The sequence below is a fragment of the Brachycentrus maculatus genome, unplaced genomic scaffold, assembly GCF_059751285.1.
Source record: "Brachycentrus maculatus isolate JH-2025_06_01 unplaced genomic scaffold, ASM5975128v1 h1tg000115l, whole genome shotgun sequence".
NCBI classification, from domain to species: domain Eukaryota; kingdom Metazoa; phylum Arthropoda; class Insecta; order Trichoptera; family Brachycentridae; genus Brachycentrus; species Brachycentrus maculatus.
Genome location: NW_028280868.1, coordinates 2,172,980 through 2,200,779, shown reverse-complemented (window position 1 = coordinate 2,200,779; position 27,800 = coordinate 2,172,980). Strand labels below are relative to the sequence as shown.

The following is a 27,800-nucleotide window of genomic DNA, read 5'->3' as shown; positions in this document are numbered from 1 at the left end:
TAGATGAAGAATAATATGGAAGACTGGGTATATACAGGGCCTTTGACCTATTGTAGGTTGGGTAAGTAATCATTTTACACACGTGCAACATTCACCATTCTACCCATGATTGAAAACCACACTGTTAAAATTTTTGGAACTCATAAATTCATCTTATGACAGTGCATATCGCTCACTCCTTTCAAAAACGTCATAAATCAAAAATTTCAGTTTTGCATTTTTTCGGAATGCCCAGAAAATGTACTATATCCCAGCAAAAGCGGCATATTTTTAACTTAATATTTACCCGCTACAGGGTAGAAAATGTTTTTTTGCATTTTGAAGAAAAGGTATTGTTTAATTATTTTTTCAATTAACTAAATATTTTTCAAATGGAAAAACAACATTCAGGTTTTACCTAACAAAATCTTTTACGCAGTAAATAGTTCGATAAGTGGCTTGACATTTATTTTTTACACATTTTATTTTATTCTTAAACTTTAAAAACGATATCCTGAAAAATCAAGTTTTTTGATAAATGATGTTGTTGAAAGGAGTGAGCAATATGAGTTCACAACAACCGTCGATATTGGATTGTGAACCTTTTGTTTAGCAGAGATCCTTTTTGAATGTATGCAAGATCCGAACTCTGGATTATTTTTACATACTGGAAACGCCTGAAAACTTCAAAAATCAATAAAAATCAATTCAAATTCAATTTCTATGCAGCTTTTAATAGACCCATGATATCCTCTTTTGGCGAATATAATGGATTGCGTAACGAGACTTAAATGGCAATGGGCAGGACATGTTGCAAAATAAGACCCCATTAAGTGGAACCGTAAAATTTTAAGATAGAGACCTTGGGATAATACAAAAGACGTCAGAAGACCTCAAAAAAGATGGTATGCAACCAACCGAAAAAAAATAAGGATGCAAAAGAGGCCTTTATCTGACAGTAGACAACAGAGGGTTACAGAAGAAGAAGAAGAGAATTGACCAGTTGAAGTGTATTCACCAATGAGTAAAATAAGGCTACATCGTAATTTCACGTCAAATTTTCCTACCCACTTTACGGAAAGCTATAAAAATTCACTTTATTCCCTCAACAATTTACCAGAATGGAAATTTAAGAACATTTAAGACAAGCAGACAGTGAAGTTATGTGTTTTCCGACCATATAATCTGTCGCGACTGACACGGTTTTTTGCCCCCCGCTGAGCCTTCTGCTTTATGACTGGGAGCATGGCGGTATGACAGAGATGTGTGACGTTTCACCCCCTCTCAATAATGGTGGGAATAAATCTGAAGCATTTATTCAAATGTGACACCGCTATATACTCGCCCGTGTTATCTGCGCCTGAAAAATGCCATACCCCCGAACGATGATGTTTTTCACGAATGTTTTTCACACGACGTACTCTCATCGTCAATTTCAAAACGGATTTTCGTGTGTGGTTTATTGACAACCGTTTTATTATGCAGGACTGAAAATTATTTCAGAAAATTTGTCAGCACTTACATAGTCGAAATTTATTTTTTATCGCACACTTCATTTTTCACTCTACGAAAGATATAACAAGATTTACATATGTATGCTTGTTGTATAAAAATATCACCTTTGTCCAATTGGAGAATGCAATATTCTTCAAAAAGTATCAACCGATGGCAGCACCATCTGTCGAAATTCCATATCCAATGTTTTAACCGTCAAACAAAAGGACTTCTACAATAGTGCATATTTAAAACTTTAAAAAATAATCCAGTGTGGATGTTTAAAAATGGGCAAAATGGTAAAGTATATTTAGTGAACACTTAAGCCAGCCAATTGCTCGGTTATGAATCCTGGAATGCTCAATCTTACCTTCGGATAAATACAATAGATACATAGTCTCTGTTGAGATACCTACATATATTACATATCTTGAAATATTTTCGATTGATAATTTTCATTCTATATAACACGTGTATAAAGTGATCACATGCATCGCCCTATGGTAGATTGTACGCCTTGTTAATACCCAGACTTTTTTGTATATTCTTATTCATCTATATTGAGATGTCAAAACATAAAAATATCCATTTTTAGTTTAAGTATACTCGGTAAATACCACTGTTTTTTTTAATTGACTCGTGTTTTGATGTATTCTGCGTCATTTTCAAACACCGTTTACGCAAAAATGATGCGCAATGCAACGAAACACGTATCACATACAATAGGTTTTTAAAAATAGTAATTTGTATCAAGTAAAACCAAAATAAAAAATAATAAATTTTACTATAAATTGCTTGTCGCATCAACTTATGAAATTTATTTCCTACTACTGTTAATACTAAACAGTCAGTCCTACTGCTATTAAAGTAGTATTTTTAGGTTTCTCCTGGTTTGTAAAATAAATGGAGAAGATTCACGAACACGTGTGGAAATTTGACTATTAAATCTGTTTTCCCAGGCTCTGTGGACCGCCCCGCCCGCCGGCAGCGGATGTGTGACCATAAAGGCGACAGTGATAGAGCACCACGACATCTGGTACATGGACGAGGGCCCACTCAGCAAAACCCTTTGCGAGAACGTTCAGGAGTCATTTGACATGCAGCCTCCCATCGTGTCTAAGTGCTGCGCCTGCGATGAAGCCAAGTATGAGGTCAGTACAATTTTCTTTGTTTTCTTAACCCCTTGAATTATTCTTTTTTTCCTCTTTTCAGTCGCAAATGTTTAATTCCCATTATTGATTTTTGAAGAGGGTGTCCTGAAAGTGAAGCCATGTATGAGGTTATTCTTTTTTTGTTGTTTTACGACCCTTTAAATTCGTGATTTTTTCATTTTTTGAGTCACATGTTAAATTCCCATTATTGATTTATGAAGAGGGTGTCTTGAAAATGAACTTTGGTATGAGGTCAGTGCAATTTTCTACGTTGTATCTTTAATTTGAATTATTTCTTTATCCTTTGAAGTCACAACTGTTAAATTCCCATTATTAATTTATAAAGAGGGTATCCTGAAAATTAAGCTAGTTGAAGTACAAGGTCAACCGAATTTTGTTTGGTTTCTCGTCCCTTTATATTCGTGATTTTTTCCTCTTTTGAGTCACTAATGTTGTATTCAAATTTATTGATTTATTAACTAACTGCTATCACGCCGCATTTCCGCAAGGGTAGATAGAGAGCATATGCATCTTGTCATATCTTTTCATCTTTTCCAAACCTTCATCTGCACCCGATGGTGCATAGGACACTGCATCAGTGTTATCTTGATCGTTAACATATGAAGGAAAGGTGATCAGTACAGGGTAATATTGAATGAATATTAGAGTGAAAAAATCACTTAAATTTATTTGACCCCCATGGGAATCGAATCCGGGACTTCCAATACGGTAGCCGAACGTGCTGACCATTATTATACTACGGAGGCGGACTTATAAACATATATGCCTCATATATACCCGACGATTATTCCGACTCCCGGCCTGACCACTTTCAAGTGGTCAGGTTAGGAGTCAACAAGTGGATCAAATACAATTAGAAAATATGGACTTGTTATTTATTTCAATTTGATGAAGTATTTCAAATAGATTAATTGAATGATATGTGAATATTTTCTTATTGTACTCGTTTATCATATTTCAAATTTCAGTCAAGTATTTCAAATAGATTCATAGAATGAAAAGAGAATATTTTATTATTATATTTCAAAGTTCGAATTTCAGTCAAGTATTTCAAATAGATGAACCTAATGAAAAGTTTGTATATCACATAGATGAATATAATAATAACTGAATATTTTCTTCATAGTTCAAATTTCTATAAAATATTTCAAATAGATTCATAGAATAATAAATGAATATTTTCTTTAGTAATTAAAATAGATGATTGAATGATAAGAGAATATTTCCTATTGTCCAAGTATTCATATAATTGATACAATAAATTTCATGGTGAGACATTATTTTAATTTGATATTTCAACACAGCGTCAAATCGATCCAGTAACCTTTACAGCATATAAATATATTCTTATTATTAGTGAATACACATTTTTGGAATATCCTATACTGTATTTACTGACTTCATTACTTCATTAAAAGTTCATTACGTTCTATATTATTTTACCATCAAAATTTCTGGAATTTTTGTATCCCAAGCATCCGAACTGTGTGTATTTTTCTAAAGTACTTGTACCTATATAAACTCGTAGTGAAAGGAACCTAATTTAAAAATATTTTCCTTCAATATTGTTTCGCCATCAAATTTCCTGAAAATTATAATAATTAAACTGTGGCCTTAGAAAGATGGAGAGAAGTGTTATTTTTATTTACGACCTTTAAACGAAGTTTGTGGGAACAATTTGCATAATATTTTTGGTAGTACGCAGAAAAATATTGTTCAAAAAATTTTCTCACCCTCAAGTCAAATTTAATTTACTGCATTACAAAATTCCGGGAAAAAAAGTTTCATATTTACTAAGCGTATTCTTGTAATTATTTACTCACTGTAAAACCCTTTTAAATAACTTTCATTATTTTTTTTTACCTGATACAAAATTCAACGTATCAGAATCTATATCAAATGAAAATTTAAAAAAGAAGGCATTTAATTATATTCGTGGATTTATTTTAACGTAATAATTCATCCATTGGAGGGGGGAAAAATACAATCGACTACATATGTTTGTGTTAACATAAATGAAGTAGAATATGGTAAGTAAGTCATGGATATATTTAAAGGGCTTAAACATGTCATTGGATGGTTTGTGTAATCACTTAATATACGTGTGACTTTCACCATTCCACCATGATTGATAAGCACACTGATTTAATTATTTTATACATGAACCCTGTAAATACCCAGATTTCCATTTTTTTCTTCATTTATATTAAAATATCAAAATACATAATATCTTAGTGGACAAACCCAGATTTTTGGGTTGCATAGCCATTAAACGCTAATTTAAAAATAATAATATTGTTATGCTTAAAATTTTAGTTTTTCATTTAAATACAGGATTTAACCAGCAAAACTAAAGTTGAAAAAAAAATCATTGATTCAGCATTAATTTTGTGGACGTTGATTATTCGAAAAAATTGACACTTTTGTAATATCACTTATTGAGTTTATTTATTATTGTATAATGAAATAAAACTGAATAAGTGGTATTATACAAGTGTTTAACTTTAAAAATAAAAGCGTTTTTTTTACCAACCTGAAGTTAAAGTTTATCAGAAAAATATTTAAATGTTATTATTATAATTGTGTTTCATTAGTATCATAATGTGTCCAAATAAAAATGTCCCTTCTGAATAAAAGCTTTCTCATTCGAAGATAGATAGCTGATGTGAAATCATATGTGATTTGTCATCTGATTGATGATATATCTAGGAGTTCCAAAAATTTAAGTACCTACTGTGGTCTTAGGTAAAATAATAAATTTCATTTATTGATTCGGCAGTCACTATGTGGTAAAATCTATCCATTTTTAATTAATGTATTACTTAGAAAAAAACACTTTTTCTTCAAATTCACTGTGACACGTGTTTGAAAATGATGTGAAATATTTTGAAACACGTGTCACAGTAGATTTGAAGAAAAAGTGGTATTTACTAAGTAATACATTAATTAAAAATGGTAAATGTTGTACGTGTGTAAAGTGATCACTAAACCAGCCAAACATAGGTCATAAACCCCGTAAATACCCAGTGTTCCGTTTTTTTCTTCATCTAATGTCAAAAAAATGTCGAAAAATATTTGTTTCTGTTCGTATTAGGTAACATTCGAAGGACTCTGGTCTCGACACACTCATCCCAAGGACTTCCCTTCCAACGGTTGGCTGACGCGGTTCAGTGACGTCATTGGGGCTTCCCATGCTGCCGACTACCGGTTCTGGGATTATGGAAGACACTCCAGTGAAGGGCTCAAGCAGTTGGCGGAACATGGAGCAACGAGGGTTCTGGAAAGCGAATTGAAAGCGGAAGTATGATTTTTCATTCAAAAAATATATTATCTATCAATTTTAATATAAGCGTTAAAGTTTTTAAAAGTTATTCGCCAATTGATTTAAAATTCCGATACAAAGTTACTCTTGTATTAAGGGGGTACTCGCAAATTTAGTAAGCAGTCAGCTATGCGAGGGGCCAGACGTGTCTCTGATTTTTGTAGAATATATATTGGAATTTGATTTTTTTAGAATGCAAACTGATTAATATTTTTATCATTTTTTAAACTTCTAAACTTTCAATAACTGTTGTCTTTTCAAACCCAAAGATTTATTTCAAGTATTTTTTAAAAAAAAACAAAAACGGTGTTAAAAAAAAACAATAACGTAAAATTTTACCTGGGTTTAAAGAAAATTATGTTGTGGACTATAAAATATTTCGCCTTACGCACCTGTGACTATCTTTTTTATATCTTTTCCATTAAACCAGACAAAGGCACATCAACGGGTGTATAAGTAAATCTAGGGTTAAATTAAATCACGCAATGCTGATGAAAACATTTTTTTTTCAGAGTAATCACATTCGCACCATTATCAAAGCTCGCGGAATCTCGTATCCAAATCTCACTGGGAAGACCTTCGCCGTGTTCCGCGTGGACAATCGTCACCACCTCATGTCTCTGGTCTCCATGCTGGACCCGTCTCCCGACTGGATAGTCGGAGTGTCAGGTCTGGAGCTGTGCCAGGCGAACTGCTCCTGGGTGGAGTCCAAGGTCCTGAACCTGTATCCCTGGGATGCTGGAACCGATAGTGGACCAACATACATCGTAAGATTTACATTTTTGCACAAAAAAAATTGCAATGTTTATATAAAAATCAAAAATACTCTTGTATAAGAACACTTTTTTGGTTTTATCAATGATTATATTTTCACCTGTTAATAAGAGGACCTATTAGTTCTCAAAACGTGTCATGTTTACATTAATTTTACGTTTATGTTTACGTTAACTAAAAAAAGAGGTTTTATATAAGTGTTTTATTTGAAATATTTAAACCATTTATTTGAAAACGACAATCTGGACATTAACATGGCATTTATAAGACTTTTGAATTTTAATATTATTTATTTATTTTGCATTAACTTTGCGGAATAGATACCAATACCTGAAAGGTTTTTTGATCGTTGGTTTTTGTAATCATTTGTCGATAAAATCATCTGTAGTTTTTGCCTAGTAACTAATTAGTCGTGAGATATAATACTCAATTATTTGTCTAATACAAGTTTTTTATTTATATATTTTTTATCATCTATGTTGAATATCAATATACATAACTCTTCAGTGTAGTCAACAACAGAATTTGCGAACAAATATTTGAATAGACTCAAAACATTGAGAAAACAAATTTATATTGTTGTTATTTTCAGTCACCAGACCAGCCGACCACCCCTCGCGACGTCATCCGGCGGATAAGGCCCAACTTCCCGAACGACCCGCGCTCACCCTTCTACGACCCTTCGGGGGCCGAGATGAAGCCCCTCGCGAGGCTGTACCTGTCCAGGCAGAGGCTGTACGAGAAGAGCTGTGACAGTAACGGGATCACAGGTGTAGGTGAGCCGAGAACAATCCAACTGTCAAACTTTCGGTCTGGAATTAATAATCGCTGGGATTTGAATGCCCATAACTCATTTTGCATAAAGGATACTTACACACTGAAAGTTTGCTTTGTCAAATAAAGCGATTGGGTTCGACAAGTAAAATTAATCACTCTTTCCTTTTTTAAAGTACAAAAGCATCATGTTTTTATTTTATTTTAAAGTTGAAGAGAATTTGAGTTACTTTTATCGGTTCCATTTGGAGATTGAATTTACCTTAAAAAAAGTTCCATTGAACGAAAATCAAAGCAAACACTATTTTAGACAAATTAGCAAGTTAAAAAGCTCAAGCGATTTGCAAAGGAAAAAAAAATAAACGGTAATAAATTGCATCAAACTTTTCGCATCACCAACCACTAAAATATACTTTAAACGTAACTGGTAAGATGAACTACATGTTAGTTAATTAGGAATATATTATAATACATGTTATCACTACTACCATCATGCCATTATACTACAGAAGTACGCAGAGAGGATAGAACGTCACATTCGTCTGTACTGACATACACTCCTAGCCTCCTTAAATCCATGCATCTAGTCAAACATGCCCTCCTGTTAAGTAAAGAAATAGTAATCTCTCATCATGAGTAAATAAAAAAAATATTTATTGTATTAATATATTTTTTTAAATGCTATAAATTTTCCAGTTTTCCTTTTGAAAAACCCTGAATTGATTTAATATAATTCTCGAGTTAAATTTATTTTATTTTATTAATTGATTTGGCATCAGATCTGTGCACTACGATGACAAATATAAAAATAAAATAGTAGTATGAGACCACTTATTTTGAGTTCCATCATGTAAACACTCATTTACATAAATTAAATCAAAAAGGTTATTTTCATTAAAATGTTTTATATTTAAAATATTTTACATTAAACTGTTTTAAATAAGGGCATGTTTCCATTTACCAATGATAAAATCTCATCTAGAGGCGTTATCTCTGTATCCCCTACGATTTGAGTCATCCCTCCAGATTTATGCCGACAGTGTGGAGTAGCGCACAGTGTTCTCGTCAGCGCGCAAGGTGGGTCATAGCTCATCCATTTACCTGCCTTTGTCTGAAATGTCAGATGTTAAGAGCGGAATCGCTTATGGCGGATGTAGGGCACACTTCCCCCGCTGTCAGCTATTTGCGGTGTCGCCATCATATTTTGACATTAGAACTGTGGTTAGTATCTACTCGTCATTAAAATTTGCACCCAGTAAGCTTTTAACTCTCTTCTCCTCGTTTCCGCTGAAAAGAAGATCATACGAGAATAAATGCTGCACTCAGGTTTTCATTCAAACATCGAGAACAATCCCGCTAGATTTTATTCAAGCTGTTCCTAACACAGATTAAAATAAAATATATTTTTTGGCTAGAAAAAATTTAAATCCACTTTATGATCCATAAACTTTGTTCATAATTAGCAAGGTAATTAATGAATGCAATTACTTAAGTATGTGGGATACGAAGAAATTTCTAAGGGGTTCAAGAAATTTCTTCTGAAAATACTATGTGAATTGCTTATTTATAGATTTGGCGTTGAATTTGTAGAACTCCATTTTAATTTAAATATTAAAGGTTAAAATCAAACACTGATTTTTCAGTCTACTTAAGTTTATTTTATTTAATATGTACTACTTTGTCTTCTAGTTTGTGTCAGAATAATTATCACAAAATTACAAAAAAAAACGAAAAAAAAACCTTTCTTTAAGAAGTAGGTTCACGAATACTTTCGACCATTTACGACAGGTTCTCAATTACATTTAAAAAAAGTACGATGTACATTAATTGTTTAATTTATATAACAAACACATTTTTATTGTAAAAATTTTACTCGATATTTACAAGTGTTTACTCAAATCTGAAACTTTAACAACCTCCTTTCATCCTTCAACGTCTCAAGAACAAAGCTGTAAAATTTAGACTTAGTTTCACATATGGTGTTCGACAATGGTGCGGAATGCATTGAAATACCTATCACAATAGATTTTAAGAAAATGTGGTAAGTTTAATTAAAAATGGATAGAAATAACCAAAAAATTACTGCAAAATCAATTAATCCTCTTGCGAAAAAAATCTTCTTTAACGTGAATTATACCACTTTTGTACACAGGGTAAATTATTAATTGATTACTTTCCTATTAAAAATTTAGAGACCACTGCTTTAGAACTTCTATTCCATACGGATGTTTACTTTTTAACTTAAATGAATCTTATTGATATCTTTAAATGAAGTTCAATAATATATATTTCTGATTAAATTCAGGTTTCGAAGCGGATAGTTGAAATTGATTTAAAGTCCTATTAAGTCCTTAAATATATATTTCGTTCATGGTTCATCAGTTTTTATTAGTGAATAACAATTAATTTTAGATCTTTATGTAAACACGCATTATTTAACGAATTTATCATATTTATTTTACACATCAAAAATAATATTTCAAAAATGTCGCTTTGTTGTCCAGTGGTTAGTGACGTGGATTATGAGTCAGAGTTTAGGGATTCTTATCACTCTTGGGTTTCTATTTGAAATAATAATCCGTTTAGGTTCACGAGAATAGTTTAAAGTTGAAATATTTGTGTGCATAATAAAACACATTTTTTATTCATTAAAAAGAATGTTTTTGGTTTGTCCGTTTGATATATTTTCAGAATAATTGTATTTTCCGCCATGTTGTACGAAAAACGCGATTTGACACAAATACACATTCTTTGTTTGAGCAGCGTTGTTTGGAATTTTTCCGACAAAAAGCGTTTCCGGTTTATAAACGATGTTACGTTCACCTCTTCCGGTCCCACAGGAAAAAGAAACATATTCCGGTTTCGTAATTCCGGAAACGTCCGAAATTCAATTTTATTTTTGCATCATGAAAAATGTTGTCATAAACTTCACCTCGCATCTTGTGTACGGGAAATTTATTTTTTAATTTAGAGTCAATTGTGATATATATATATAAATGTACCGGTCCTTTCTTTCACCAAAAATCCCCCTTTTATGATTAAACGTTTTACAAAATAACAAAAAAGTAGAAAAGTTTATTATTTTCTTCCTCTTTTGAGTCACAAATATTAAATTCCTATTTATTAATTTACTAACTAATTGACCAACTATCACGCCGCTCCCCCGCAGGAGTACACAGAGAGAAAATAATGCCACACGAATATGTCTGAAAACAATCTTCGCCCCTTCCATATTCATGCATCTTCTCATACATACCCGCCGATCATTACGACTCCTGGCCTGACCACGCCCAAAATTGAAATACTTGATCATCAATTTATATAAATATATATATATATATATATATATATATATATATATATATATATATATATATATATATATATATATATATATATATATATATATATATATATATATATATATATATATATATATATATATATATGTATATATATTATATATATATATATATATATATATATATGTATATATATATATATATATATATATATATATATATATATATAAATATATATATATATATATATATATATATATATATATATATATATATTTATATATATATATATATATATATATATATATATATATATATATATATATATATATATATATATATATATATATATATATATATATAATATATATATATATATATATATATATATATATATATATATATATATATATATATATATTTATATATATATATATATATATATATATATATATATATATATATATATATATATATATATATATATATATATATATATATATATATATATATATATATATATATATATATATATATATATATATATATATATATATATATATATATATATATATATATATATATATATATATATATATATATATATTTATATATATACATAAATAAATATATATATATATATATATATATATATATATATATATATATATATATATATATATATATATATATATATATATATATATATATATATATATATTTATAAATATATAAATATATATATATATATATATATATATATATATATATATATATATATATATATATATATACATATATATATATATATATATATATTTATAAATATATAAATATATATATATATATATATATATATATATATATATATATATATATATATATATATATATATATATACATATATATATATATATATATATATATATATATATATATATAAATCTTTGAAAAAAATTGACATCTAACGATATCAAATTAAAATTCAACTTACTTTATTTTATATTCTTTGTATAATACCAATTTATTTATTTTTTAATTAAATTTTTTATTTGTACACATTTATTTAAATCACAATTTATATATTTTTACAAGTTTTTTTTGCAGAGACCCACCAAGCCACCTCGTCTGTCTTGTCGGTGGAGTTCTTTTTTAATACATTTTTTTATTGTTTTTAACGATTTTAACTTAATATAGACACAAAAAAAGAGAAAAAATAAAGAATATAAAAATTTTACAATTTTCCTAAAGTTAACTCTTGATCATTTACCCATTCCTTTATTTTGTCTTTGTTCCATATTTTATTTTGACCTCTCACATCCGTCGGCAACAAATTAAAAATGTACAGAACGATATATTGCAGTGTTTGACTCCCATATTTATTGTTTATTCTTGGGACTGTCAAACCTTCGTTGCGTGTAAATCGTGTATCATGGTTGAGTACTTAAGGATTTCGATATTTTTGTCTAGTTTGTTGTTGAAATAATTAATTATTTATAATTTATTATTTATGTATACTGGTATTGAAGAACATATTTCTAAAAGTAAAATGATGTAATATTTATGTAAAAAGGATAAATAAAGCTTGCGGGCTCCATTTTCCTATTGAAAACGTACATAATGATTTTCTTTTTCTCTGCTGCCAAATATTGGAAATGTGTTTTAAGCTCGAACGTAAATAAGCATTATTGAGATTGAACGGTGGAGTAAAGTGTTTGAATAAGTGCGTAAAAGATCTATATTGAATCTCCTTTGAAATGTATGAACGAGAATTTTGAAAAGAAAATTTCTTACATGGAGTCTCTTAAATATTTTTTTTTCTCCGTAAAAAATGTATCTTATTTTTCCATTTTCAAAGTTTGTTTATGGGAATTGAGTTTTAAATAAGAGTAAGTGATTCTTGTACGTAGAAAACGAACTAGGTACCTTCACATTTTACTAAAGATGTTTATTTCGCTCACTCCTTTCAAAAACGTCACAAATCAAAAAACTTGATTTTTCAGGAGAACATTTTTAAAGTTCAAAAATATAATACAATATACACAAAATAAATATCAAGCCACTTGTTGAACTCTTTACTGTGCAACAGATCATTTAAGGTAAAACCTGAAGGTTTTTTCTCCGTTTAAAAAATATTTACTTTTTAAAAAAATAATTAAACAGTACCTTTTCTTCAAAATGCAAAAACAACACTTTTTGCCCTGTAGCGGGTAAATATTAAGGCATTCCGAAAACATACACAACTGAAAATTGACGATTTTTTTTATTTATAACGCTCTTGAAAGGAGTGAGCGAAATGTATGCTGTATATATGCATAAAATGTATAAATTTAAAACTGACTATCCTTCTACCCATCACGCAGGGGTAGGCAGAGAGAAAAGCACTCCTCACGACTTTGTTTTTTTGTAAATATCTTTAACTTTTCCACATTTATTCATCTCCTCATACATACCAGCCAATTATTCCGACTTTTTATGTGACCATGCCCGAAATGTTGAAATACTTTATTTTGTTAAGTTTTCCAACTTAATTCGCTTCATATTTATTTAAACGTTTTTTTTTCCATATTCATTTATTCCACATGTTCAAGCCATCTCAACACACTTTTTTTTATTTCATCAATAAAGCTTATCTCGGCTTTGCAATCTTTTTTATTTCACTATTCCAACATCTATCATACATCGTTTTCCTGAACATTCTTCTCAGAGATTGCAAGTCGACTGCATTCAGTCTACTTTCCACGTGGTATATGACATTACGAAATTTACCTTCAATTGTTAATTGATAAATAAAATACATACTTAATTTTATGTTGATACATTTTCTTAAATTTCATTCAACATAACAAATTCTTTGTTCCGAAGTCATTGACAACGAATGCAAAGAAAGCGATATATATGAAAAATCAAATGTTTCTATAACCTTTAAAAAATCACGTTACTTATGCGGAGAGTCTCACGCATAGTTTTTAGTTGTTTTATAAATGGTACTATATATGGTATAATATTTAGAGTAGGGAAGTATTTTATTGGATAATGATTTGGAGCACATAGCTAATAAACTAGGCTTCATGTATATACAATGTTGACGATTAACCTTTCCCGTACTGATTAACCTAAAATTACACGTTTTCCGAAGGGGGGGGGGGATATATCGAAAAGACCCCGGATCATATTTGTATGGAAATCGTAGTACGAAGCTCGCGGCAAGTACCAACTAGCTGCCAGCTGAGTCATACGTGCCACGTCCGTTCCAACACACCATCAAGCGCCGACTAAATGTGGCCATCCGATAAACGAGAGGCCGGAAATCAGATTAAATGAGAGCGGAGTAGTCTAGTTGTGTCACTCTCTCCTTATGGTAATACTTCATTTATTAGAGTGAAAGAAATAACATCTCCTTAACAGACAAAAAATATTAATAAGTAAAATTATGCAACGGCTTTTTAAAATTAGAATTAATATACGTAGGGTAGAAAACAAAAGTTTTCCGTATATTATCTCAATAAAAGTTTCACAACTTCTTTGACCTTTTCGGTAACAGCTGACAGTTAAGAATATCTCATTTTTTTTATAAAGAAAGCGATGGTTTTAAAGAAGCATTAATATTTTATTGATTTGGTTTTACGTCATGAGTTCGATAGGGAAACAGTTTATTTATGATGGTTAAGTCCTATTTTTACTACCCTATAAAACGCAACACTAAAAGCAAACACCCTTTGAGAGGAACATTTAGAAAGGAAGGTTGAAGGATATAACGAAGGGAAAATCCTTATATATTTGCTCAAAGATAAATATATGAGAGAGAGAGTAAAATACCTTGGGGGACCCCTGCATGGCGGCTTGATACGATTACTCTCATTTCATATGCAGTAACTTAATATGTTTGATATCAGGGTTTAATTATGCATAACGTATACGAATACTGCCTAAGTAAACATGGTATATTTGGCTAATTCATTAATTTACAACCCTTTTGCAGAAACGGCCGCAATTTAAACGAAGGGTTCTGCTTCTCAGTAGTTATTAACTATTAAAAAAATATGCCATTCATATATTCATGTACTCAAATTTTGAGCTTAAATCTCAGTGATGGATTTAAGGAAATAAATTTATTCAAAACGTTGGTTTTTGAAACTAATTTGAGCCCCTTCAAGCCTTAATTAATGTCAATGTTGAATGATAAAATCGTCATGAAAACATTTTTCGGTGATTGGTAAAATATTTTTTGATATTCTTTAATAAATATAAATATTGTTATCATTCACACCATTACACATATCAGCCTTCGTAAACTTCCATAAACCTCTATAATGTAGCACATTTGGCTAACACGCTGAAGGTTACGGGTTCATAAATAAACTTAACAATAAACTTAACTAACATTTATAAATAAAAAGTTATTGTTCGTTGGCTCAAAATATTTATATCTTTATAAAATTAATTTTTGTTTTCAGCCCTTTTTTTATTCATATAATTCAACCTAACAGTTTCAACAATAGATTGTCATCATCAGGGTTTATTTTAAATATAAAAAAACATTAAAAAAAGCTTTCACACACTCCATAAAAGTCCTAAATGTTTTTTTTATTATTCATTACATAGCAAGTCCAAATAACAACTAATGTAATCACCTAAACAAATAATATGAAGCTGCGCACGCACACTTAAAGTAACAAAGTCTATTAATTTTATAAAGATATTATAAAATGTACCACAAATTATCTGCGGAAACCATTCAAAAAATCAAAATATTTCATCTCCTGAAGTTATGGATTCACTGGTTGCTTTGAAATGTTTACACAACGATGTATTTAAATACGCGCGTGTTTTATATACACCTGTGAAAGATTAAAGCTTTTTCATTATTGTTATAAAACAGCTTTTTTGACCGCAATGGCAGCACCATCTCTTGGACGTAATAGAAACGCGTAATAATCATTGCCCATCGCGGACAGGGAACAGATCAGTTTTCTGTTTACCAAGAATGTCAGGTGCTGTCACTTGACATTTTCAACAGTGTTAATCGCATTATTGAATTGTTGGGTAATATATCCAAAATTGAAAAAAGTGAACACTCGTGTTTGTGTTTGATAATGTTTTAATAAGACGAAACGCGTCACGTATTAACATAAACATATATAAATGTAGAATTCAAATCCAATAAACCTTGTTTAATTTTGGATATATTACCCAACAGTTTAATATGGAAGTCTGTCTGCAACTGTCTGCAGTCACAATAAATCGCATTATTGTTTTACTTTTTTTTCGCATTACTTTTTATATATTTTCATTTGCTTCACCAAGCATTGTAAAATAAAATATATTGAAAATTTGTATTTTCTCTATCTTTTTTCTTCATTTTACGACACTAAGCTACTGAAATGCATGGGTGGGTACAGCTAGTACAAAATGTTTTTTAAAAAACATCCCTCTAAACAAGTATTAATTTCCACGAAACGGTTTATTTAATATAATTATTTTACCATAACTTACCTCGCTTGTTGCCTAATAACTAATTATCAACAATTTGTATCTAATTACTTTGTTTGTTTAGTTTTACTCTGATATTTTCATGTAACTCCGTTTTGAGTAATTCATTTCAGTTCTCTGCTCTCTAAGCTCACAGCTTCTATATATAAAAACCACAAATTCGAGATACGGTCACATGTCTGTATTACACACATGTATTTTGAGATGAAACAACCCTATTGTGGCGATATTTTATCAGTAAGGTTACAATTATGGATAAATGCGTTCTCTCAAGCGTGATGCGGATATATTCAGTACGATTATGGCTGTCTGTTGGTTGAGCGTACATACGAACAAGCAATATAAAACTGTATACAGAACGCCAGAGCACAAAGAGAACTGTCATGTCCGTTTTCTAGTCTTCAGGTTTAGCGACCCCCTAATCCAATACGTTGTAGGGTTTGCAAACACTCTGTTTATTTCGAGGGTTGTTTATTTATTGTTTCAATATGCCGTTCACATCAACGTAATATTGTAGAACGTGATAAGTTTTTATGGGAGTTGACGCCAGCGTTACGTTCTTAAATAAAAAAAAATATTATATAGGTACATACATGGAAGTCACGACTTACAAGTAAACGGCTGATCTTTCATTCAGTACATTAATATATGTACAAGTATTACCATCACGCCCTTTTCCCGCAGGGCTAAGCAGAGAGGATGGAACGCCACACTCTTCTGTCCTGACATACACTCCTCACCTCCTTCTCATCCATACATATAGTCACTCATGCCCTCCGATGACGCTGATTTTCGACAACGCCAGATTTTAGGTTCTGATTGATCTGATCGTGCCAAGTCTTTTTTGGCCGTCCTCGTTCGGCTCACATTAGCCTCATATATTTTCATAGTCATTCTCTCGTTCTACATTCGCTCCACATGTCCATATTACCTTAAAGAAGTCTTTCTAATATTTTCAATTATCCCTTTATCAACCTTACATTCCTTTCTTTAATCTTCGTTTTTAATTCTGTAATACAATTCTTTTCCACACATTTGTCTGAGAGAGCGCATTTCAACGGCATTCACTCTGCTTTCATCCTTCCTTTGCCAGTTCCATGTTTTGCTTCCATACATCAATGTATTTATATTTTAATATGTTAATTCTCTAATAATCATCTTACATCTCAAAAATCAGGAGTCACTATCCCCGAATTACATAAACATATACGAAAACACTAAATCTGTCTACGTAAATTAAAACTTTTACTATTCTCTCCGAATTCTACCAGTAGAATTCTGAACATTACATTTACAGATATTCCATCTAGGATTTTTCTTTCAAAGAACTTTAATCCTGTATACAGGGTGTTTGAGCGCATTAATAGATACCTAAGTTTTACGCTAGTTCTTTTTGTGGGTAAATAACACCTTTTAACTTTTATCGTCGGCTTAAGGCGTAATTCCACTAAAGTCTCTATACAGTCAAGGCAGTGAAATGACCCTCCGTTCTAGTGTTAATACTCTTATTCTGACTTCTTCCCTACAATGTGAGAAGTTTTCAGACATAGATATGTTAATAATTTAACTGAAAGACACTTGTTTTATCTGAATTTAAGAATTTTATATTGGTTTTTAAAACGCGGCTTCTAAATTGGCTATCACATATGTTAAATATTTTAAGCTGACATATATAAGAATCGAATAGAAAATAATCAATGTGACTGAATTTTTCATCACAGTAAGAAAAAATGATAATATTGTATTTTTGCACTTACAACCTAAACAAAGTTACATTTAATTTAAAAATCCCTCTGTTAACATTCAATGCATAAATGTTTATGGATATACACACACATATATTTATATATAAAATATATATATATATATATATATATATATATATATATATATATATATATATATATATATATATGTATATTTATATATATATATATATATATATATATATATATATATATATATATATATATATATATATATATATATATATATATATATATAAATATATATATATATATATATATATATAGATATATATATATTTATATATATATATATATATTTATATATATATATATATATATATATATATATATATATATATATATATATATATATATATATATATATATATATATATATATATATATATATATATATATATATATATATATATATATATATATATATATATATATATATATATATATTTATATATATATATATATATATATATATATATATATATATATATATATATATATATATATATATATATATATATATATATATATATATCGATATATATATATATTTATATATATATATATATTTATATATATATATATATATATATATATATATATATATATATATATATATATATATACATATATAAAATTATAAATGTACAAACAAGTTAAAGGATAATGTAAATCAGTGTCTGTCAGACGCCGCATATAAATGAAGGGTTAAGGCTTCTCTAGAGAAGGATGTCATTTTACTTGGACGATAGTATTTCATTATCTTCTCGGTTTACGTTAGTATCTGCATAGCACAGGCGCAGTCTATTTATTTTTCTCATCATATTTTGAATTCATATTATAATAGAGATTTCTCGGTTCGCTAAATATAGTTACATTCTGCCCATCAGAAGCCTGGTAAATTACTTAATATTTTGAACTAAACAAAAAAATTATATCTCAACAAAGATAAAGAAGAATACGGATGTCTGGGTATTTACAGGGTTAACGACTGTCATAGGCCTGGTTATGTAATATGTAAAACACGAGCTTCTAGATACCTATATTAATGGATCTCGTGACAAAGTGCATGTGAGTTCACAACAGCCATCTTTGTTGGAATAGGTGAAGAATTTATTAAGCAAAAATTCTTTGTATTTGTATGCAATGTCCAAATCTTGGATAAAATTGATATACTGAGCCCCGCCTGAAAACATGATTTTGATTTTTTTTATGTAGCTCATAATGTTTTGAGTGTGTCCGAAATATATTGGACACCCTTAAAATGTAGTGAATATGCTAAAGTTCATTTTTATTGTTCCGGATTAAGCCTTTTGATGCGCAATTATGATTGACCTTAAATATTCCCTCGATACCTTAATAAAAACTTTTACCAAGTCAACCCTATTTACAGGACAGTGGCATTAGTGCAGACGAGTGAAAGTCCCCACTCTCGAGTGATCGACTCTTCTACCCCTCACTTTGTCTCTATCACCCTCATCCGACGTTTAATTCTGTTTGCCTTATCGTCGTGAAAATGTCACCCCTTCCCCTGCGAGGGAGTATTCCTAACGAAAAACGACCCTTTCTGGAAAAACCTTCGCAGACATCACAAAAAAGGCACCCGATTTAAATTCAAATTAATGAAATTAAAATTGCCTCTACTGTTTTATAGGGATAATGACTTTACATTTAATTTAATGGTGTAATTATTTTACATATTTTTCTCAAGAATTTGCTTCTTAAAACATAAATATGGATATTTTTATCGCTTATATTTAAATAATTATTGTATTTATAGAGAATCAGATATTGCATCCACTGCTTTGATCGATTGAGCTCATCTTAGTCAAAAATAATAAAATATCGTTTTTCTTACCGCTTAACGTACAGCATCTTCTATTGTTTAACTCTCCAAAAATCAATAATGTCATCATAAAGCAATAAAAATTAAAAAAAAACATTTGAGTATTGATGGTCATTCGAAAGTGTTAATTTACAGCATGATAAAAAACATTCCAATTATTTGTGGCATATATTACCTCATTTTGGGTGCTTTGCCCAAAACAATCATACCAAAAGTAATCACTCTACAATCTTTCTTGTATTATAACCTAAACTATCAACATCAGATTTTAATTAATCAATTACGTTAACTTTTCATCTCACAGGTGGCGGTCGAATTATTAAGTTGTTTGTAATTATTAACAGATTTGTGAAACCTTCAAATGAAATAAATATTATTGTAACAGATTCCTCTATGCTTTGATGATGAATTTTGATAACTTTTTTTTTTTTTTAAATACATGGTTAATACCACTTTTTAGTAGTGATTACCAAGTTTAATTTAAATTAAAATTTACAAGGGAAAGTTTTTACCACAAATATATTCGAATGAATTAATGTTATAATTTTAGTAGTGACAAGGTCAAATAAATAATCAATGCAAAAACTTTAATGATTTTGTTTTATTACAGAGTTAAAATCATTTTGATTATTTTCTCTATTAAAAAATAGTTTAACTTTAAATTTTTTGACATTTAAACCTTTTCTGTTATAGTACATTAATATATGACAACTTTATAACTGACTTGTAGAAATACATAATTAATTTAGGACATTTATTTATCATTTTCTGCTTGCGACCGCCTGTAAGGGGTGGATGGTTTCTGTTTGCATATTTATTTGGGATACACGAAGATTTTGTTTGTTTTCAATTAAAACTTTACCGATTTCCTGCAGGTTTCCAAATTAGTTTAAGACTTTAACTCGTAAAGTTTATTTGAATCGAGGTATCACTGTGTTATAACATTGCAAAATACTCGCTTAATCAAATCAAACTCCTATTTAAATTACAAGGTAAATTCAATGCTTTTTTTTCAATTAATAAAAATTTGATGTGTTTTTCAAAGATTTTATGACAATTTGGATCATAATATTATATCATTCTCTCTCATTTAAATAAAGACTAAAAGAGGAATGATTTTTGAAAGTGCTCTTCGCTTTTTTAATGTTTTGATATTTTTCAGATCCTCCTTTGCTTAAAGCCTTTCCATTTTTAAGTGGTATTTATTATCGTCACTTAAAATTTCCCCAGGTGGAATTAATTAAATTTCCACTTCAGGCATCATTTTTAACGTTTTTTCAGTAGATAGGCGCTTCATACAAAAAACGTTGTTAAGAAATAACTCTGTAATAATATTTAATTAGTTTTGTTTCTATTATTTTTATAAAAAGTAATAAATGTAAATGCCAACGACACGAAATATTTTTGACATTAGATTTCAAGAAATATGTATTTTAATTAATTTTTCGCTGATCTGTTAAATGTAACAGCAATACATGTCATACTTGACGGCGTGCTTCTTGACAGATACTGTAACGTGGCAAATTTAATGTTTGCATAATTAAAATATAAGTTTGTTTTAGAATCACAATACATATTTTATTATAACTAAATTGTAATGTCTACCGGTTTCGAAGCTAACTGCTTCTTTATCAAGACTGATTAATACTAAAACGAATTATAATTAAGTTGTAATAAAATATTTATAGTGATTTTAAAACAAGGTTCCACATTAATTATAAAATGGAAGATCACAAGTTAGTGCTTCAAATATAAATTTTATCAATGTTTTTAATTGCATTGTTGTTTTATAGATTCTTAGAATTTTAATTACTCCACAAACATTGTGATGTAAAGCAAATTTAAAACGTGTCGTTTTTATATATTTTCTTTTTTTTTAACCAAAGTGATAGTTCTTTGAACTAACGCGTCATCGGGCACAATGGTTGCTGTTTATTACTCAGCGACAAATGACTCTTTATATTGACAAGAACATTATTTTTTTTACAAACCATTAAATATCAATGAGCCAAATAGTAAATAAATAGGTTTAACTTGGGGGAGACGTGGTTTTTTATGATCCTTGTTTTATTAATCGCTCTCTGAGACTAGATCATTTCATCCCTTCAAATATGGCTGTGTGTTTTTCGTTAAAACTCGTTGAACAAGCAATTATCAGGATCATTAACAGTGCTCCTACTCCGTGTAATTAGTGAGGCAGCGAACTTTTCAATATTCAAGAAGGGCTAACAGATTCTCAAAGATGTTGGAATGGCTTTAGAATTAGGGAGATATTTTCATTAATGATTTTATTTGAGAGAATAAAACACCACATCACTCTGTATTTGCAAACATTCCTCGCCTCTGCCACATTCATGCATCTCCTCATAAAAAAACTACTAATTATTCTGACTCCTCACTTGATTGTTTTCAAGTGTTTCACCTATTTCATCCTGCCAAGTTTTCCTCGGTGTTTGTCTGCTCTTATTTCTAACTATATTTGCATCATAAATTTGTTTTACCGCTCATTCCTCACTGATTCATTCCACATGTCCAAACCATGTCAAGCACCTTTCTTTGTTTTATCGAGAATGTTTATCTCAGCCAAGCATTATTTTCTAATTTCACCATTTGGACATCAATCACACATCGTTTTGACGCACATTTGCTGAGAGATCAGATTTTGACTGTTAACCAAAGACCCCCATTTCAAATGGGTTGAATGGTGAATTTTACACTCGTTTAAAGTGAATAAAGGAGAAGGTTTGCGAGTAATTTTTTTTTGCAAATACATATTGGTGTGGCGTTCTATTCTCACTATTTACCCCTGCAAAAAGGCAGCGTGTTGGTGAGTTCAGTTTAGTTTCTTTATTGAGAAAAAGTCTCAGATTTTTGTTACGAACAATTTATAAAGAAATAAAGTAGATAAATGAGTTTAGAAGTATAATCAAGCTCCAAAATTTTGAAAGCGCTAATTACAACATTAATAAAGGTGTACAGGATTAATTATAAAAAAGAGTGCCTTTTAATTAGCTGAAATTAATGCCTACTGTACCGTTATATTAGTTAAATAACTTTCTACAATATATTTTGATTAGAAGTGAAAATCTATTTAGGCAAAAGACAAACTTTTAATTGTGTTAATTTGTTTTATGACAACTTTGATATTTCTTCCCAGCAATATCCTAAAATTAATAAACTCTTCACGATTCATCTTCATTATGAAAGAAATGAGTATTGATGACTGCGTATTTTATCGTTAGCCAAAATCCTTTATTCCGGTGAAGTGTGAAAAATTATCATTAATAATAAAACCCTTATCCGCACCCCAATGGTGCATAGGGCACTGTTTCATATAAAAACAATGTTATCTTGATCGTTTACACATGAAGGAAAGGCGATCAGCCCTCCGCTTCAGGTACCAGTCCAGGGTAATATTGAATAAATATGACAGTGAAAAAATCACTTATATTTATTTTACCCCCCTTGGGGATCGAACCAGGGACCTCCAGAACGGTAGCCGAGCGTGCTGACCATTACACTACGGAGGCGGACAAATAGTGTTTAAGCCTAAAAATTTGAAACGGTAGGTTGTTTCAGAAAGTTAAATTTGCTTGAAATAAAATTAATTGAAGAGAAAACTCTAAATATATTACAAAAAGATATATAAACGGAATAATGTTTAAATAAATATATGTATTTAAAAAGCTGCAGATATTGAAATTAAGTTATTAAAATTAAGTATATTCACAACATTTTGAGTGTGTCCAAATCCTTGTTCACAAATCGGGGTTTCTCCACTAAAGGGTTTTTGACATACCAACATGGATAAAGAAAATAAGTCTGTTTACAGGGCTTACGACCAGCCATAGGCTAGATAAGTGATCACTTTATACACGTGTAACATTCACCATTCCATGCTTAAAAACTACTAAAATTTGAGTAGAGTGGTTGTCAATTATGGGTACAATGGTGAATGTTGCGCTTACGCAAAGTGATCACTTAACCAGCCTTAGACAGATCAGAAACCCTGTTAATACCAAAATTTGTTATATTCTTCTTCGTGTTTATTGAGATGTATGAATGTCAAAATATTTTCAACAAACTAACCATTACGCCCTTCGCTGCAGGGGTAGGCAGAGAGAATCACACCAATCTGTCTCTGCACAAAATCTTCACATCTTCCACATTTATACATCTTTGTATAAATACTGACCGATTATCTCGACTTCTGACTGAAATACTTGAAAAAGCCAAAATTTCTTCGGTCTTCATCTGCTTCTATTACCAACCACATTTGCATCATAAATTTGTAAATCTATCTTTTATCCCATCCAATCGATTTTACTATATTGTAATTTGATTTTCGGTCAAATAAATATGGATATTTTTTTCTTATAAATAAGTATTTTATTATTTGGGGCTTATGTGATAATCGCTTCAAAAGTACCACACAGCATTTAGACATGACTGAAGCATTACAAATCGTATTATTTCCCGTATAATGTGAGTTTATTATGTAAATTTGGTATATTTCCATTTCCATATCATTGTAGTGTCTAGTGAAGTGCTATGAAGATAAATTGTGTGATGCCGCGCGGATACGGTTTCGCTATTTCAAGGATAATAATTCACTATCGTTCTGGTATCGCTAGAGGTTACAGAGATACCGAGGCATGACCGCCTCTTACAAAACCACATACCAAAGGAAACCATTTATTTTATAACTACAATACTACGTAAGAAGAAAACGGTGTTTTATGTATTTTTTAATATCTCGAATCATACAATTTTCTTTAAAAGCTTATTTCTCGCCTTCATCTTAATTACGAAAAAAAATTGAGAAGAAAGTATTCCAATTAAATAAAATATATACGTCAAATAAATGTCGTTTTTATTGATTTGGCGTTTAATTTGTAGAACTCCATTTTAATTAATGTATTTATTTTTAAATCAAACACTGAGTCTACTAAGTTGTATTTTATTAACAAAAATACATAAAAAATAGTTTTTTGACAATTATTTCACCTTCTTATGGCATTTTCACACGAATGTAATTTTCAATCATTCGTTTGAAAACTAGGCCTTAACTAGGCGAAACAATTGTCACAAAATTTTTTTTTAGTGTTTTTGTTAATAAAATATAACTAAGTAAACTCAAAAAATCTGTGTTTGATTTAAAAATTAATGCATAAAACAACGTTAATTGATCGGTAGTCATTTTGTGTTAATATATATGCATTTTTAATTCTTAAAATGTCTTGTGACACGTGTTTCGAAAATTTCCACATTATACGTTGTTTGAAAATAATTTGGAATGCAATTTCGAAACACGTGTCACAGTAGATTTTCATAAAAACTGGTATTTCACATGTAAAACTTAAAATAGAGATTTTTTTAATGGAATATCTTTTGTATGTAAGATATTCAGTTTCAGTACAAAATTTCAGTTTGTAAACGACTGGCAGAAACATAGATGCAATACAAAACATACGTCGTCCTATAGGTTAGTGTATGCAAGTAAAGGCTATATTCCTTTGTTCGTCACCGCCTGAGTATAATAATACTAACCCTTATTTGTATCACAATGTCGTTATCTTTGTACGAGGTTTGTTTAGAGACAACTTTTGTTTGAATTTACTGAGGGTTGCGAATTTATACGCTAACGACACGCAAACAAAACCGTTTTAATTCCACTTTTTATATGGGCGACTCGGGATTTTTAAAGAGGAGAATTTAAATTGCCGAGAAAATCAGGGATTTTCAGAAAAACATGAGTTGCTTCAGTAACAATAACAACAAAAACATGTAAAAAACCGCGAAAATCTAGAAACAGTGCATACTAAAATGAGGCTTTTTACATATTATTTAGTTAAAATAAAAAATCTTTTAAAAAATATAATGTCGTTGTAAAATACTTAAGCGGTTTATTTTACATATTTTGTCAACTCAACATTGATGAAAAAGAATATGGAAGTCTGGGTATTAACAGGGCTTATGACCTGTCATAGAACGTTTAAATGAACACTTACCCACGTGCAACATTCACCATTCTACCCATGATTGATAACCTCACTACATTTTTTTTGGAACTCCTACATATATCATCAACAATCAACATACAATCTCATGACACTTTACACATGACTTCACTGAAGCCATCTATTGGGAACGAGGAAAGCATTTATTTAGCAGAGACCCTTTTATTTTGATGATTGCAAAATCCCACACTTCCATATTCTTTTTCACCTATGTCGAGATGTCAAAATTTTAAAAATAACTCGTAAAAGGCGATAACCCAGATTTCTGAAGAAGTATTTGGACACACTCAAAATTTTGTTTAAAGTTATTTTATTCATCAATGTTATTTTATTATATTACATGTCTTAAAAAAATAATTTCAAAGTTTTGAAAAATATAAACGTGTAATAATTTCCAAAATAATAAGTTCAGTCTGGAACAGGTTTTGAAAGTTTGCGAATTCATTTTGAAGTTGTAAAATTTATCAACCATTCTTTTCACGCATAAAACCTATTACTTTGGGGATACGGCCGTAATTTCAATGGCTTTATTTCACTCCCAACCAAACTTTATGACCTCATGTACGACCACAAAAGGGACAAAACTTGATATGAGTGAGGGATGTATTTTGAAAACAAATTAAAGTATAAATTATTGGGGGTGAGTTGGCCTGCCTTTGTTCCAAGGGGTGGAAGTCGGTTCTCGAAGTTGTAGGGGTGCGGGTCAGTAGTCCGTCCGGCATTTCGGAGTAATCAGACCGAACGACTTGCCGGGGAGTCATTTATACAGAATTGTACGTTATTGGAAAGTCAGTCAGCCGGTTGTTAGTCGTCTACTTCTTGTCGAAATTTAAAGGATGTTTCTCAACAAATTTCTTGTTTGTATAAAGATTTGCTTCTAGTAAGTATTTATATGAAAGCATGTAAGTTTGGTTTTTCACATATGACGCTTATTTATTTATTGATATTTTTTGTTAACATTTCACTTGTATTCATATAAATATTTTTATCATAGATAAATCGTATGATTAAAATGTAATTTTGTTTTAAAATCACTATAAATATTTTATTTTAACTTAATTATAATGTCTTCCGGTTTCGAAGCTAACCGCTTCCTTATCAAGACTGATTAAGAATGTCGTTAGGGGAGAAGTTAAAATAATAGGCGGGTATATATGAGAAGATGCATTAATATGAAAAAGGCGAGGAATATTTGCAAAGCCAGAGTGGTATGATTTTTATTTTTATTTTCTCAGTCTACCCTTGTACGGAAGCGGTGTGATGGTTAATTATTTAGTTTAATTATAGCCGAGGAATAGGATAAAAACCAATAAGAGATATGATCAAATAATCAATCATGTCATTAATCATCTAGATCTGTTTCGCACTGCCATTTCTTTATTGAACTGCATTATATAATATGTAATACAATATTAGCTGTATAGTTTTTTTTACAAATATTTTATTTGACCAGTGATTTGGTTTTGTGTCGTCAGACTGGGTCCTAACAGACATCATCAGTTATTACATAAATCATCTAGTTAGAGAGCCTTAAACTGCCTTTCGAGTGTAATAAACTGTATATGTGTTTAAAATACATATTTATTTCTTGCAAAAGTTACCTTGTACAGTTAGTTATGATGTCACTAATGATGAAACCTGGTCACCGGTCAAATATAACTAATAGTTGTATTATTAAGTAAATTGCAGTTTCACCAATAAATATGAGAAGAAAACTATAAGTCATAATTTGTTTGCAAAAATAATAAAACATTATATGTTGGAAAGTGCAAAAACGTAAAAGAAAACAACATCAAAAATACGAAAAATAATATGAAATGTTAGTAAAACGTTTCAAATATATCTCTAAATTATACCA

General features: G+C 29.8%; 1 protein-coding gene across 10 annotated transcripts in view; it reads left to right on the top strand.

The window, feature by feature from the left end:
- Positions 1-27,800, top strand: part of LOC148309942 (spondin-1) — a 190,098-nt gene that overhangs the window by 117,999 nt on the left and 44,299 nt on the right. For all 10 annotated transcript variants that reach the window (XM_088259220.1, XM_088259214.1, XM_088259217.1 and 7 more), the window contains exons 5-8: positions 2,433-2,624; positions 5,740-5,946; positions 6,480-6,734; positions 7,334-7,517. In XM_088259220.1, the coding sequence (XP_088115346.1) occupies positions 2,433-2,624; positions 5,740-5,946; positions 6,480-6,734; positions 7,334-7,517 (838 nt within the window). The remainder of the gene's footprint in view (positions 1-2,432; positions 2,625-5,739; positions 5,947-6,479; positions 6,735-7,333; positions 7,518-27,800) is intronic.